We start from the raw sequence: 14,515 nt of genomic DNA, 5'->3' as shown, positions 1-14,515 counted from the left end.
TACCGTATATCACGGCCTATAAGGCGGCGGGGTGCATAAGACGCCCCCCCCAATTTTCCATTTAAAAAGTAGCTTTTGAGCTCTATTTGCTGTATAAGACCAGTACCCCAAATGTGACACTTAACCACGGACTCAGTAGTCCTTTACCAACCATCCTTGATTTTTTAAAATAAGGCCAATTCACTTCAAGTAATGTCATCAAATTATACCCGCTGGTGTAGTGTAAATACTAGTGACGTCACTGAAGCGTCTGCTATTTACCGATAACTGGAACTAATGTCGGTATCGAGTAAAATTTTTCCATTTACTTGAAATGGATTTACCGATTTATTTGTTTACTTATTTATTTATTTATAATATACTGTAACATATTAAACACACTACAAGTATTTTCTTTCATTTATACGCTTGCTTCACACGAGACGATCGGTGGTGGGAGTGTTCCCTCGTCTCGGTGGTGTGGCTGTGTTCCGACTATTTATACAACATGTAGTTCAACAGCAACCACCGTATTCTAATTGTGGTGTTTCATTAGGATTTGAGTGAAAAAGGTTACCAGTATGTACTTACTACATACATTTATTACACAAATATATATATATATATATATATATATATATATATATATATATATATATATATATATATATATATATATATATATATATATATATATATATATATATATATATATATATATATATATATATATATATACAAAAAATGAATGTTCAATGAATTATTTATGGTGCATTAGGGTACTGGTCACTTCTGATGGGCTATAAATAGCCTTCTTTATCTCCCCTACATCTCACCCTGAGCCAGAGGGAAGGGTCTTGGTAAATAACATGTTTGCTTATTTTCCATTTACTTTAAATAGATTTACCGAATTATTTGTTTTATTTATTTATTTATAATATACTGTAATATATTAAACACACTGTAATTATTTTCTTTAATTTATAAACTGTTTTGCGACAAAGGAATGTTCTCCAGTAGTGTTTCATTAGGATTTGAGTGAAAAAATATTACGTACTTACTACATACATTTATTACACAAACATATTTATATATACTGTATGTATACATACATACACATGCACACATTTAATTTACTAAGTCACAATATTTTAAAAGCAAATTACCGTCAAGTTAAAAATGTTATTAGCACATGATTATTACTGACGTCATCATGTATTAAAAACCTTCAAAATCCACATCATCAACATCTGACATCATAAGTTCTTCAAGTACATCCTGAGATACATTTATGGCTGCTTCATCATAAGGATCAAATTCCAAATCAGATGACGTGGCTTCGGCTTCTGTTTCATCCTCGTCCTCCCACAACATGTCATCCTCCATGCCATCCATTGAATTAGATATTCCGCACTTTTTAAAAGACTTGATAACTGTCTCCACATTAATATCATTCCATGCCTTGATAACAAAATCACATAGTACATCCAGTTCGGGAGCACGCATATTCCCACCTTTCGTGTAAGACTTTTTGCCGCTGTTCATCCATTTGTTCCATTGTTCACGAACGCGGTCCTTGAATGGTTTGTTTAGACAAACATCAAGTGGTTGTAAAACTGAAGTTAATCCACCAGGAATAACTGCAATGTCACTGTTGTTCCTCGCCATGTTGGTTTTTGTTCCCTCTGTTAAATGACTCGCGAACATATCCCATACTAACAGGCTACGCTGTTTTCGAAAGCCACCAGGTCGCCTACACCATATATGATCAATCCATAACTTTATTCCTTGTTCGTCCATCCACCCTTTCTCGTTGACGTGAACAAAAACTCCAGCCGGGAACTTGATTTTGGGCATTGTTTTCCTCTTGAGAATTAGCATTGGGTTCAACTTGGTTCCGTCTGCCATGCATGAAAGTACTACTGTAAACCGTGTCTTTTCGTGTCCTGTTGTTTTCACTAACACTGTTTTTGCACCCTTTGTATCGACAGTATGATTACCGACCATGTCGAGGTTCATAGGTGTTTCATCCATGTTTCCGATGTTGCTTAATGGATAACAATGTTTCTTACGTTGTTGTATTATGTAGCGATGGAAATTAACAATTTTACAGTTAAGATCTGCTGGTAATTTTTGTGCTATTTTTGTCTTCTGCCTCAGTACCAGATTGCTTCTTTCCATAAAACGGCTACACCATGAAGTCGTGGCTTTGAAGTCTTTGCTGTGCTCTTGATTTTGTTTAGCCCACTTAAGTGCCCACATACGTATCATGTTTCTTGATACAATATACCCATTTTGACGCTGCTCATGGACCATGTCTACTGCGTGCTTCTCTAGAATCGGCCAGTGTGCAGTGCCTCTTCTCATTGCACATTTATTCCTGGGCATACTTCGTAGTAAGTGTTCCTTTGATCTCCAATCCCGCACCATCTTCTCAGTTACACCGTATTCTCTTGAAGCAGCACAATTGTTGTGTGACTGGGCATATGCTATCACTTTCAGCTTAAAACAAGCTTCATATCTCCTGCGTTTAACAATTGGAGCCATGGTGAGGTTTTGTGGTAGCTGGATACAGTATTAATATACCGTAGTGTTCACACGGAGAGAGTGCTATTGCTTATGGAGTGATAACTCAACAACTGGACAAGGCAAATGAGAGAAGGGGTCACCTTACACATGACCTGACGTGGTCACCTTACACATATATGGTAATCATTAAGAATCAAACTCCGAATCAGATGACCTGCCTTCTTCTTCATCATTGTCATGCTAAATTTACCACTGTCGGTAGTTAAAAGAATTAAAAGTCATTTATTGAATATTCTATGTAAAAAAATAAATGTTAAATTAATTATTTATAGGAGAAACGTATTATGATCAATAAATATATGGTATTACTGGCCACTTCAGACACAAAGACGGGATAAAAATAGCCCATCTCCCCCTCTTACAGCTGCCAATGGGAAGCGTGTTGGTAATTAAATTTGATGTTTATTTTCAGTTTGTCTAATTTATCATGTATCAAATTAATATTACTAGAAATTGTGTAGGTAGTAGGCAGCTACCAAACAGGGAGGTACTACTGCCTGGGAAGATATTGGAAGCATAATGTGTTGTCTAATAGTAGACCCTGCTGCCATATGGCATCACGAAAATTGTGACCAAGTCCCAGGTTGCTGACCTGACTTTCTGCCTCATTTACACAATTGCAGGGTCTCAATTGTTTCTCTTACTTTGACAACACAACATACATACAGTATATTATTTCTCAGTTTTGATCTTTTTTTTTAATTTTTGTAACTATAAAGTTAGTTACTTAAAATAAGGCCAATTCACTTCAAGTAATGGCATCAAATATTACCAGCTGGTGTAGTGTAAACACTAGTGACGTCACTTGAGCGTCTGTAATTAACCGTCGATAGTTTCAAGAATTAATGCACTCAGAGGGTCATTTACTGAATATTCTTTGTAAAAAAATAAAATCTAAATCAATTATTTATAGGAGATAAATATTATTATGAGTAAATATACCGATACCGGTATGCATTACTGACCACCTCCACGGCTAAAAATAGCCCAACCTCGTGGTCACTTTCCCTTGTCTCCTCACTGGCAAATGGGGGGGGGGGGCGTGGGGGGGGGTGTGTAATGATAGCTGTGTTTATTACAGGGGTATAAATCTCTTTTACGGTATGTTAGACAGGTTTATAATACATTTTTATTATTTTAATATCCCGGTAATCTTAATTTGAATCCAGCTTGCCAAACGTAAGTTTCAGTATAAAATAATTAGTGGTAAGACCTTGTGAGTGGCTTACGATGTTTTCATCACCACTCTTGACACACTAAACCACAATATTTAAGAGGTAAGAATTTTAAACTTGGTGGTTTAGACGACCCCCTAACTTTGGGCAGATTTTTTTAATGTTCAAATTTCGTCTTATAGGCCGTGATATCATTTCTTAACCTGTTTCCAGTCATGACACTCAAGTAAGAGATAGCTTTGAGAGGAGGACGTCGCAGTCATCAAAGAGAGAGGATGAAACCGAGTCAAAGAAAACGTCTCGTAAATCATCGAGGTACTCAGGGAAGGCTTCGGATGCTCTTTTGTTACGTCGAGGACTCCAGGGTGCACCGAGGAGGACAGACAATGCCAATAGGTCACTCGGAAGAAGTTTGTCTGCTGCTTCCTCTGTGACATCACCATCTCCTGAAGAACATTGCTCATCTGTGATAATAGTAGAGAAATCTTCAATATGTTCTGAAGAAGATGGTGATGTTAGTTCGTCCCACAGATCAATTGTATCAGCCATAGGTAAAGCAATTTAATTTTTAGTCATATTGCTTATATACTAATTTTTCAATGAATTTATTATATCAGTCATTAACCTTTTTATAGAATGTACTAATCTGTGAGAATATTCCATTACAATTATTGCTCATAAAAACTCAGTTCAGGTAATAGTATTAAGTTTAGTTATATCCGACCAACTACCAGGTCTTGCCATCCAGCTATGTATGCTACTACAGGTACAGCTGCTTAGTTGCCTCCATTTACAACAGGTACAGTGGCTAGTGTGTTTTGTAAGATGTGGCACCACTGTTTGTTTACATCAAAGTGTGTGTGTGTGTGTGTGTGTGTGTGTGTGTGTGTGTGTGTGTGTGCGTGCGTGCGTGCGTGCGTGAACGGCAACCACCAAGGATAAGATACAGTGATCCCTCGGTTAACGAGTGCCTCGGTTTACGAGATTTCGGTTAACGATTTACCTTCCATAAGATTCTTAACTTCGGTTAACGAGCAATCCCTCGATTAACGAGTTTTTAACGAGCGCCCCTCCACATGTTTTTGTTTGCATTTGGCGGTCCACCAGCTGTAGTATTAGTCCGCCAATACAGTAATCGGTTCTAGGGCATAAATTCCTTACTATTTTAGTAAATATCAAGAAGTTTGTACTATTCAATAATTTTAAAAGTTTTATATTAATTTTTTAGTCATTTTAACAATTATTGAACATAATTGAAATATAGGAAGCTAGTTTTTTGCGCACCAAACAGCCTGTCAACACACCATACAGGAGTCAGTCTCTGTGTCTTTTCAGTGGAGGTAACATCTTGCTTCAGACTCTCTTCAACTAAATACTTTTTTTGTGTGTTTTCAAGCAAATTATTGGTCAATTTGAAATTTATTTTGCATATTGACAATATATAATGCAGTGCAGTGTTGATTTAAAGAAAATAATCTTGAATTACACCAAGAGAACTAAAATTTTATTGGTGAAATGGCACCACAATGCCTTCTCTTCTCCCTTCTCCTCCACCCCCATTCTAACTCCCATCATCATCCTCATCATCCAGGAGCCTTCTATATACACACCTCAAAGTATGTGTACTTTTCTACCTTTTTTGTTGATTTTAGGCAATTTTCGGTGAGCTGGAACCAATTACCCAAAAACCCATTGAAACAATTTTTTTTTTTTTTAAATTGAAACAATGGTTTCGGTTAACGAGTTTTTCGGTTAACGAGTTTTTCGGTTAACGAGCAACCTTCTGGAGCGAATTGCGCTCGTTAACCGAGGGACCACTGTACTAGTAAGGATAGTTCACCAAGCACTTGTTTTACCCACAATGCACAGCTTGGTGACATCACTGTTATAAACACACATTATCTGGTGACCTCCATGTGCTCGCGACTGCTCCCGGGACTAGTGTATCTACAATTATGGTTATTTGTGCAATATACGGGTGGTCAAATCCCAAGCTGAGAGCTTATCAAGTATCACAGATTTCCCAGAGATAAGATAAATTACTGCAAGTGTTCCTTCACTTTATATAATATTTTATATATTTTCTATCTCTATGGTTCCCAAATAGGAAAATTCCCAAATCTGATTGTTTCTTGTCCCAAGCTTGCCAGATAATGAGTACCGTACACTGCCTGTAGTAGAATAGATTTTTTCTTACACAAATTAATCAAACGTATGGTCTCATTCTTGCTCGTTTGGTTTAAAACTGTATTGGAAACTGAGGAGGTGAACAAGCCTCATCAGCCTTCATTTTGCTCACAGCCTAACTTGTGTTACCCAAATTGATAGTTTGATCTTTATTTCCTTCTTTTTTCTTACCTCCTTCTTTATCATTATCATTATATAATTCTTCTGCCAACTCTACACATTTTGATATAGAAACAGGTCAACATAATTTAAGTTAAAAGAGTAATACAATTATTTTATGTCTAATGTGAATAGTCTTTGTGAATGTGTGAGTGATTATGTAGAGAGTCTTGCACACTGTTATTATCTTGCAGAGTCAGAAAGAGATGACCAGAGTGGCAGAAGAAAGCAGTCGCAGTCATATGCTTCTGATACATCTCAAACATCAATATCTTCAAGAAAAGAATCTAAGTCTGATAAGGTATGTCAGATTTGTTAAAAATTATATTACCATGAATATTGCGTCTGTAGTTCCCTTACCTGGCATGAACCCAAACAAAAACTTTTATGTCCATTCCTTCCCTTATTAATATGTATTTTCATAACCTTTTCCCATGTTAGTATCCACAATCATGCTATTCAGCCAGTCAACTGAAATATTAGTATACCATATTACATTCCCTCATAATTGCCTTAATCACTTTGGTCACCATTAACCCGCTAACATTGTCGTATGCAACATTTTCCCCAATATTCTAGAGCTTACAGCAAATTTACAGTCTTCATATTGTCAATTACTTTTTCACCCATTCTTTTTCAATCCTTGTAGTATTGGTTACATATGAGATCTGGACCCAGGCCTATATGGGTTAGCCTAGGCTTAGGCTATTGTAAGTAGGCTTAGGCATCTGAAAGTACTGCATATGAATACTGAAATGCATTTTTCCCAAAGGATTTTGTATAAAGGATCCTTGACTTGTACAATACAGTACTGAGCAACGGACATGGAGTAGACAGAGGCTGGAAATGACAACTGGATCAATACTAAGATTCAACTTTCATCTAAATTTTGTTGAGGATGATCGAGGAGACTTGTATGAATCCCCCCAAAAATGAGAATGGATACTAGAGTTTAGCTGAGATGAAGAAGCAAAGGAATGAATTAAGAAGAGAAAACTTTATTTTCATAAGCATATGTGGCTAGTTTAGAGGTGTATTGATTTAAAGAGAAAATATAAGGGAGTAAAACCTAGAAAGTTGACATGGGAAGGAGCTTAACCTTAAACTTTAGAACCAGGCTATGCAGATTAGGAGTGCCCTTCAGCCTGGACGTGGGGCTAGAAAAGTGATTTTTCATTTCCATGTGCCTGGCACTTGCCTGGCAGACATGTTAATATTTTGAGAAGAAAATACCAAGCAGACAAGACCTTACCTCCCCTGACAAGTTTAACCACTGAGGTCCATTAAACCAACAAGTTGTGTCATATCACAGAGCTGAGCTGATCCCAGACAATTACCTGATCTGTTAAGAAATCCCAGGTGTGTGATACAGCCTCAGTGACATCACAGCTGATTCCTCCCATTTCTTTTGGTCTATTTTCACAATGACCTGACTTGACCACCTATAATAATGCTCCCACTGATGCTGTGTAAACAGTGATGTGCTACAAATTGAGGTGAAAGTATTAACATGAATAAGAAGCAAAGAAAAATGTTGACCAGGTGAGGGTAAATTGCATTTAGACGGACACAAGTAATCTGTGAGTTCATACACACAATAAATTTAATTGTTTGAAATGTTTATTTAACTTTCCCCTAAAATAAAATTAGACAAACAAATTTCCCCCAAAACTGTCAGGGGAAGTAAAAAAATATTCAGGGCAATTATATTTCAAAAGTCGCTCGCCTGGTATAAGTAAATGTTTCACATAATCTGTGCAGTCTGTTTAAAATTATATACTGTTAAAAGATGGAAATGATCTCCCCCAAAATTTTGTTTACCAATTTTTTATTTATTTGTTTCAGCTTGCACTGAGAAGTTGACATACCGTACTCAGTATTATCCTGTCAGTGGGGCGTTTCTTTTGCTGTTCAGCTTTTTTTTTAATAGTGTGTGTAAAAACTCTTTTCTAAGTAGACTGCCTCAACTCTTTTCAGAATACAGCAGAAGAAGAAGTTCAGTGTGTATCCTTGGTAGAAGAAGTGAAGAGATTATCAGCATCTCAAGAATCTCGGCGGGGCCAAGTGCGGAGAGTAAGTGTAGAGTTAAGAGCAGCTCAGCAGAGACTCAAACAACTAAATGCTACCATCAGATTGAAGGTAAGTTGTTATTAAAGTCTTGTTGATACGTTGGTTCATGACTGTCTTCTGTTATTGCTCACACTTAAACTAATTATAAAAAAACATATTCCAGTGGCAGGAAAGTTTGACACAATTTATCAAGTTCATCACATCCTTTCTGATCATGGGAACACCAACTACTGTACAATCGGCCTAAGGAGTGATGTCACTATTTTCAGAATGATTCTTTCAAACAGCAGTATATGGTAACTGTGGGAGCAAAGAAAATGACTGACCACTGATCAGTGGGTTGTACACCATTGGAGGAAGATGGTATATTATCACATTCCTGAGCCAAATTTCTTGCTGCCTAACCTTTTTCTGGCATTCCCTCATATTTTTGCAGCTAAAAGTGTTCAAGATGGGTAGTAAAAGTAAGAGAGGTACAGTGTATCCCAATCCCATGCTTGAAAGATGCAGGAAAAAAAGGATAGCCAGTTTGAGATGAGAGAGCAACACAAGCAGATAACACTTACTTCTTGGTGTACAATACAGTATTCTGCACATGGCTTATTTCTTTGTTTAGACTTTGTTTTATTTTTAGAACAATATGAATAAGCTTTCATAGAAGTTAGCAATTTAGTTAGATTCTACCTTTTTTGCTCCAAAGTAATGAATGGGCATTAAATGGAAATCTTTATTGTTTTCTATTTTTCCTTGGTGCTAAAAAATGCTATACCTTCAGAGGATAAGTGGTAATTAATTTCTTATAAATGCTAGAGAAAAATGCAACAATAAACATTTAACATATTCAGTAAAGACATCACATAAATGTGGTGAGTATGAATATTATTTTGATTCATATTTTTTATTCAATAATCATATCAGCTTAACACAATTTATGTATACCTACTGGGTAATCATTTTGACATCAAATTTTAAATCCGTAAATTAGTTGTGAATGTCCCCAAGCGATAATCTGGTACTGTATGTCATATTATTTCGTTTGAAAATGTAAAAAAATTTTAATTACAGGTCTATAAATTTTTCTTAAAATATTCTTTGGAAAAACTGTTTTAGCATTCATTAGTTGATTTATTTTATATTCTATAAAATTTCATTCCACCTCAAAGAAACAAAAGCCAAAACAAAGTGAGTCTGGTTGTTGCCATATACCACTTTCTGATTGAAAGTTTCTGGAAATAGTGACACCATTTATTGTACACACATTTACAAAAAAAAAAAACTTCCCCTTTTCTCATTGATACAATATGACACAATGGACAAACAATTCTGATCACTACAGTATTTGTGAATCCTTGACAACTGAACTGAAACTGCTGTACATTGTGTCCATTTTCAAACATATTGGACCCAGGTGGGCAGATAGTTTTTTTGTGTGTACACAGCCAGTTTATTCTAATACAGTAATGTACAGTAGCTAAAACAACTAGTGACAGCTCTCATACACCAAAATTTATCGTCCATGGTCTCATATTGTTTCCCACAAAGTATGCACAGATAGTTGTTTTAGCTACTGTACATAATTTATGTATAGAATGTATTACCAAAACCAAGCATGATATTTTGTAAAATAGCTTAAAAAAATATTTATGGTGTTTTGTTAATACAGTACAGCATATGATTTAAAGAATGGAATGCTATGCCTGACACAGGGAAGAGTAATATACTGAGAGTGTGTGTGTAGAGCTTCAGTATACAATATAATAAATTCCAAGTCTTGATTGATGGTCATTTCAGCTGTTCACCCATTGATCACTCAAGACAAAGTTTCAAAGTATTTCAATAATGAACAAAGAAAATAAGTTTGGGTTTTTCATACAAGTAAACTTTGGTTTCATTAATACTAAAGAAAGTTTTACTGAAATTTTTCAATATTGAACTTGCAGGAAGCTTTCATCCGTGAACTAGTACGTAGTGGAGGCGAGGCTGAAGTAACAAAGCGAAAGTGTGAAGCTAAGATGGGACGACTTGAAAAGGAGGTTAACCGTGCCCGCCAACTCTACCAGGAGGCACAGAATCAACTCACAGTATGTTTTGCTGCTTCTGTACACAATTTTTATTTTGTTCATATTCATGTTTTCATGTTTCATGTCTTCCCTTTCAGATGCAGTAAAGTAAGAATTTTCTCTCTTCAGTTAAAATGTCAACATTTCTAATGTCTGAGGTGGTGGGAGGAGGGAGTTAATATGTCATCCCTCTAGTTTTTTCAGCATCATTAATAATTGTTAGAACCCATTTAAATGAAATTTGATAACTTCCTTCAAATGTTCCAGTCAGCTGTTTTATATATACTTCATTACAGGTTTGGGTATCCCTTATCCAAAATTCCCAAGTCCAAAATGCTCTGAAATTCAAAAGTCTATTTTATTATATTTATGGTAGATAATACATTGAATATGGCATATATCATAATGTTTACTAGGGTAAGTATGTACTGTATATGTAATGAATAAAGGTAAGACACAAGCTGCTTAGTGCCTCGGAGTCAGGTGTACATCTTATGATATATATTTTAACCAAAATGATTAAATTATATTTTATAAAACTTCCTGCAGAATACAGTACAGGGGCCCCTCAAGTTCGCAGATTTTTACTTCGCGGTTCTCGGTTATTCGCAGATGAAACCCTGGCATTTTTGCGGCTGTGAGTGGGAGTCATTCGTTCTAGAGACAGTAATTACCTTTACCTGTATTGTAAATGTGTGTGTGTGTGTCCTACAAACACACACACACACACACACACACACACAAAACACAATGTATAAGTAAATAATGATGGGAAAATACTCTCACAAATAATCAGAAACAAATTTATTAAAAATGTGACAGTTTACCCTCAAGTCCGTGCTCTATTACAGTACTGTACTTTATAAATAGAGCACGGACTTGAGGGTAGACTGTCACATTTTTAATAAATTTGTTTCTGATTATTTGTGAGAGTATTTTCCAATTATTATTTATTTGTATGTGTTTTGTGTGTGTGTGTGTGTGTGTGTGTGTGTGTGTGTGTCTGTGTGTCTGTGTACAAACACACACACGTAAGGGCAAACACGTAAAGGGAATATACATGTCTTTGTACACAAGTAAAAATGTCCCCCCCGTCCGCAAATGTTATTCGTGGATTTGGCGATTCGCGGCCATTTTGAGAACTTAATCCCCGCGGATTTGCCCCCCCCGTACAGTATATGTATCCATATACTGTAAATAAAATATAAATGAATTTTGTGCATAGACTTGGGCTCCATCCGTGCTGGGTGGGCTACCGCATTATACAGGTTCTGTATACAGGATATAGTGTAGGTACAGTATTCCCAAATTCGAAAATATCCCAAATCTGAGACCCTTAAAGCCCCAAGCATTTTGGATAAATAATACCCAACCTGTATTCAATAAATATCAGTTCATGACCCAAATAAGGTCATCATCATTTTTATAAGGAACATAGAAAAACACAGATATAGATACTTTTTGTGATGAGGTGTACAGTACTGAACTGTTGTTTGACCAGCTTTTCCTTCTTTATAAAACTTCAACTAACTGAAGACTAAAGTGAGGCTGACAGCCATGGATGCCACACCTATATCCAGCTCACTTTGTTTCCTGCCACCACATATACGAAAGACCAGCCTTTCCACACCTGGATATTGACAGGGTTCTTTGCAAGTGCTCTTGATTAGTGCTCAGGTCAAGGGCACAACTGTTTCTGTGATCCACCAAAGGAAATGCACCATGTTCTCCAGAATCCAACTGGTGTTGTCCAGTGGGACATTGGACACTGCAGGCAGATAACCAGAGGCCAGCTTGGTGGTTATACCAGAGCAGGATGTCCTATATTCAAGTAAAGAGCATAAAATATGTATGCGAGGATTTCATTCAAGATCTTTGGTATTGTGGCAGAACTTCACTTCCCAAACTTCATTGAAAATTATATAACATCCCCTTTGGGTACATAAGGAGATCCATTCATCAATGATCTTGAAGTCTTCCTTCTCAAGGGTTAAGTGCTATAATGGATGTCATGTCAGATGGAGAAAGGTGTCAGTCAGTGCAGGAAATTTCTTCCAAGGATTTCACCAGATCATCTTCCCTTGTACTTTGGTGAACGAGGTCATGTCACACCCACTCAAGTGTAAAAGAGAAGCAGGCAGAGGTAACCGAGGGATGATGTCAGGGTATTAAGGGTGCACTCTGATGCCCTTGAACCAAAGGTGATTCAGATTTTAGTGCCACTTAAAAGATGATTTTGACCCAGGAGATTGATAATGACCTCAGTGTGCTCCATTTTCACCAGGAGTGATTTCTCTCATGCTTTGATGGCATGAAGGAGGTGCAGCATGATCTGGTTGTCCACTTCCAAGTGATTACATTTGGACTGGAAGATCAGATAATTCTGTCTTGTTGACCTCTTCTCTTCGAAACACTCCCCGTTTGTCCACACAAGGCAGTGTAGCCATGTTGTTAAAATTCTGCTGGGTTATAGGTCCATTTGCTTCCATCGCTAGGGTGCTGGCAGGCCTTGGTGTCTGGTGGGACATACCTGTACCAGATGATGGCCAGCTTGTAACAGATGTTCAAAGAATGCTGTACTGATGGATGGGACACACAAAATTGGAGCAGAAGGCCAAATTCAGAAGAATATTATGGATTAGCCAACCTCCACCAACCACCACACAACTGAAGAGATCAGCTGCAATGGGCAGCTCGACTGACTTGACCCACACCCACTGGTTGTTCCTAAAGACAGTATGACATATTGGACTTAATGGGATGGAACTTTTCCTATTGATGGAGAGACAAGGAGGAAACTGGTGAATTCTGAAGATATTCACTGTGTGGGACTTTAGTATCTTCGAAATCTTGCAGAAGGCACTCATTAAACTACCATTCATGCAAAACTGTTGAAGGTGCGAGCTGAGGAATGTGACCTCAGGCTTGTTTGACTGACGGGTGAGTTTAAAGATGTATTTGGTGGGGTGGGTGGGAGGTCAGTAGGCCATGGGCATCCTTGAGGGGAATGTCTTTCTTCCTTTGGGCCAGTTAATCACTTCAGTAGCAGATATGACATTAAAGTAACAACAAAATGAATTTCACACACATCAGTGTAGAGAAAGCAGTTTAGTGAGACTGAGTAGCTGGTGACTTATTGATGCTAAATTCTCCAAATTTATGTGCACATAATTAATATTTGTATGTCATTAAGATAATTTATATCTTTCTTATTAATGAAAGGTGTCACCCTTTGCCTGAACTCTTAAATTGTTCACCTCAAACACACTTTTGTGTCAAAGAGCTGGATGGGAGGGAGGGATGATAGATGGTGTGGACGATACCATTTTGTGAAACATAAAGATAAATTCTTCATGCAGCCTTGCTTGGTGTCTTTATTACATGATAATTGACAAATCAAAATATCCAATGCAATATTATTCACATGATGTTACCATTTTTATTTTTTTGTATTTGTAAACAGTGTAAATTAATTTAAGATAATAATCAAAATACAGCAACTGTTCATTCATAAAACAAAAGTATATTTGCAACTCCTGTGGGTTATATTACTATTGGAGAGTTGTCAGTTCTCACCGTGGGCCATCACAACATGTATGGGGCTCTCCTACAATACAGCAGTGCATTGTTCAGGTACTGGTGGCCTTGAATGCATAATTGAGTGCCCCATATCCAAGAGGCTAAGGAGACAACAGGAAAGGGGATATAAGGGTAATAGAGGTCAACTGGAGGTTCTTGCCCCTTGACCACCACCTCAGATGTGAGCTCCTTGGGGAATTAATTATCACAGAAGATAAACCTTCCTTTAATATTCACATGTTTCAGGAACTTCGTGAAGGAGAATCCGTGGACAAGAATCAGTTTCGCAGCCGAGTTGACTCACTCAAGAAACAGATATCGCATTACCAGAAGAAGTTGGCAACGTTAGAAAAAGTAGCTGATATCTCTCAACAAGGAGACACTAAGTAAGATTCACCATCATATTTAGTAATGACAATTAAATACTTTAAGGATGTTGACCAAATTTATATGGAGAAGTTGATGACCTTCCCATGAGAACAACTTAAGCATTAATCTTAAATTACAAATGATTTCCTTTCATCAAATATTGTCATTATGTGGAGAATGGTCATTTGTGTACTACATGTTCCTCCAGTTCTGTTGATGACAGCCAGTAAACTCATTCTTACTCTCATCTGCTGTTAAGTGAATGTCTCTACTGCATAGTTTTACTTAACCTTGTAGTATTATGCAGTTAGCCAGGATTTATACTTGTACAGTAGAACTTTGATATAA

General features: G+C 36.9%; 1 protein-coding gene across 1 annotated transcript in view; it reads left to right on the top strand.

The window, feature by feature from the left end:
* Positions 1-14,515, top strand: part of LOC121860911 (kinesin-like protein KIF7) — a 72,619-nt gene that overhangs the window by 36,403 nt on the left and 21,701 nt on the right. Inside the window, exons 11-15 of the mRNA XM_042358286.1 lie at positions 3,957-4,294; positions 6,284-6,390; positions 8,067-8,228; positions 10,100-10,240; positions 14,045-14,184. Of these exons, the coding sequence (XP_042214220.1) occupies positions 3,957-4,294; positions 6,284-6,390; positions 8,067-8,228; positions 10,100-10,240; positions 14,045-14,184 (888 nt within the window). The remainder of the gene's footprint in view (positions 1-3,956; positions 4,295-6,283; positions 6,391-8,066; positions 8,229-10,099; positions 10,241-14,044; positions 14,185-14,515) is intronic.

This window comes from Homarus americanus, unplaced genomic scaffold, assembly GCF_018991925.1.
Source record: "Homarus americanus isolate GMGI-L3 unplaced genomic scaffold, GMGI_Hamer_2.0 scaffold52806, whole genome shotgun sequence".
In the NCBI taxonomy this organism is placed as follows: domain Eukaryota; kingdom Metazoa; phylum Arthropoda; class Malacostraca; order Decapoda; family Nephropidae; genus Homarus; species Homarus americanus.
Note: the sequence above shows the minus strand (reverse complement) of the source record. Positions and strands in the feature narration are given on the sequence as shown.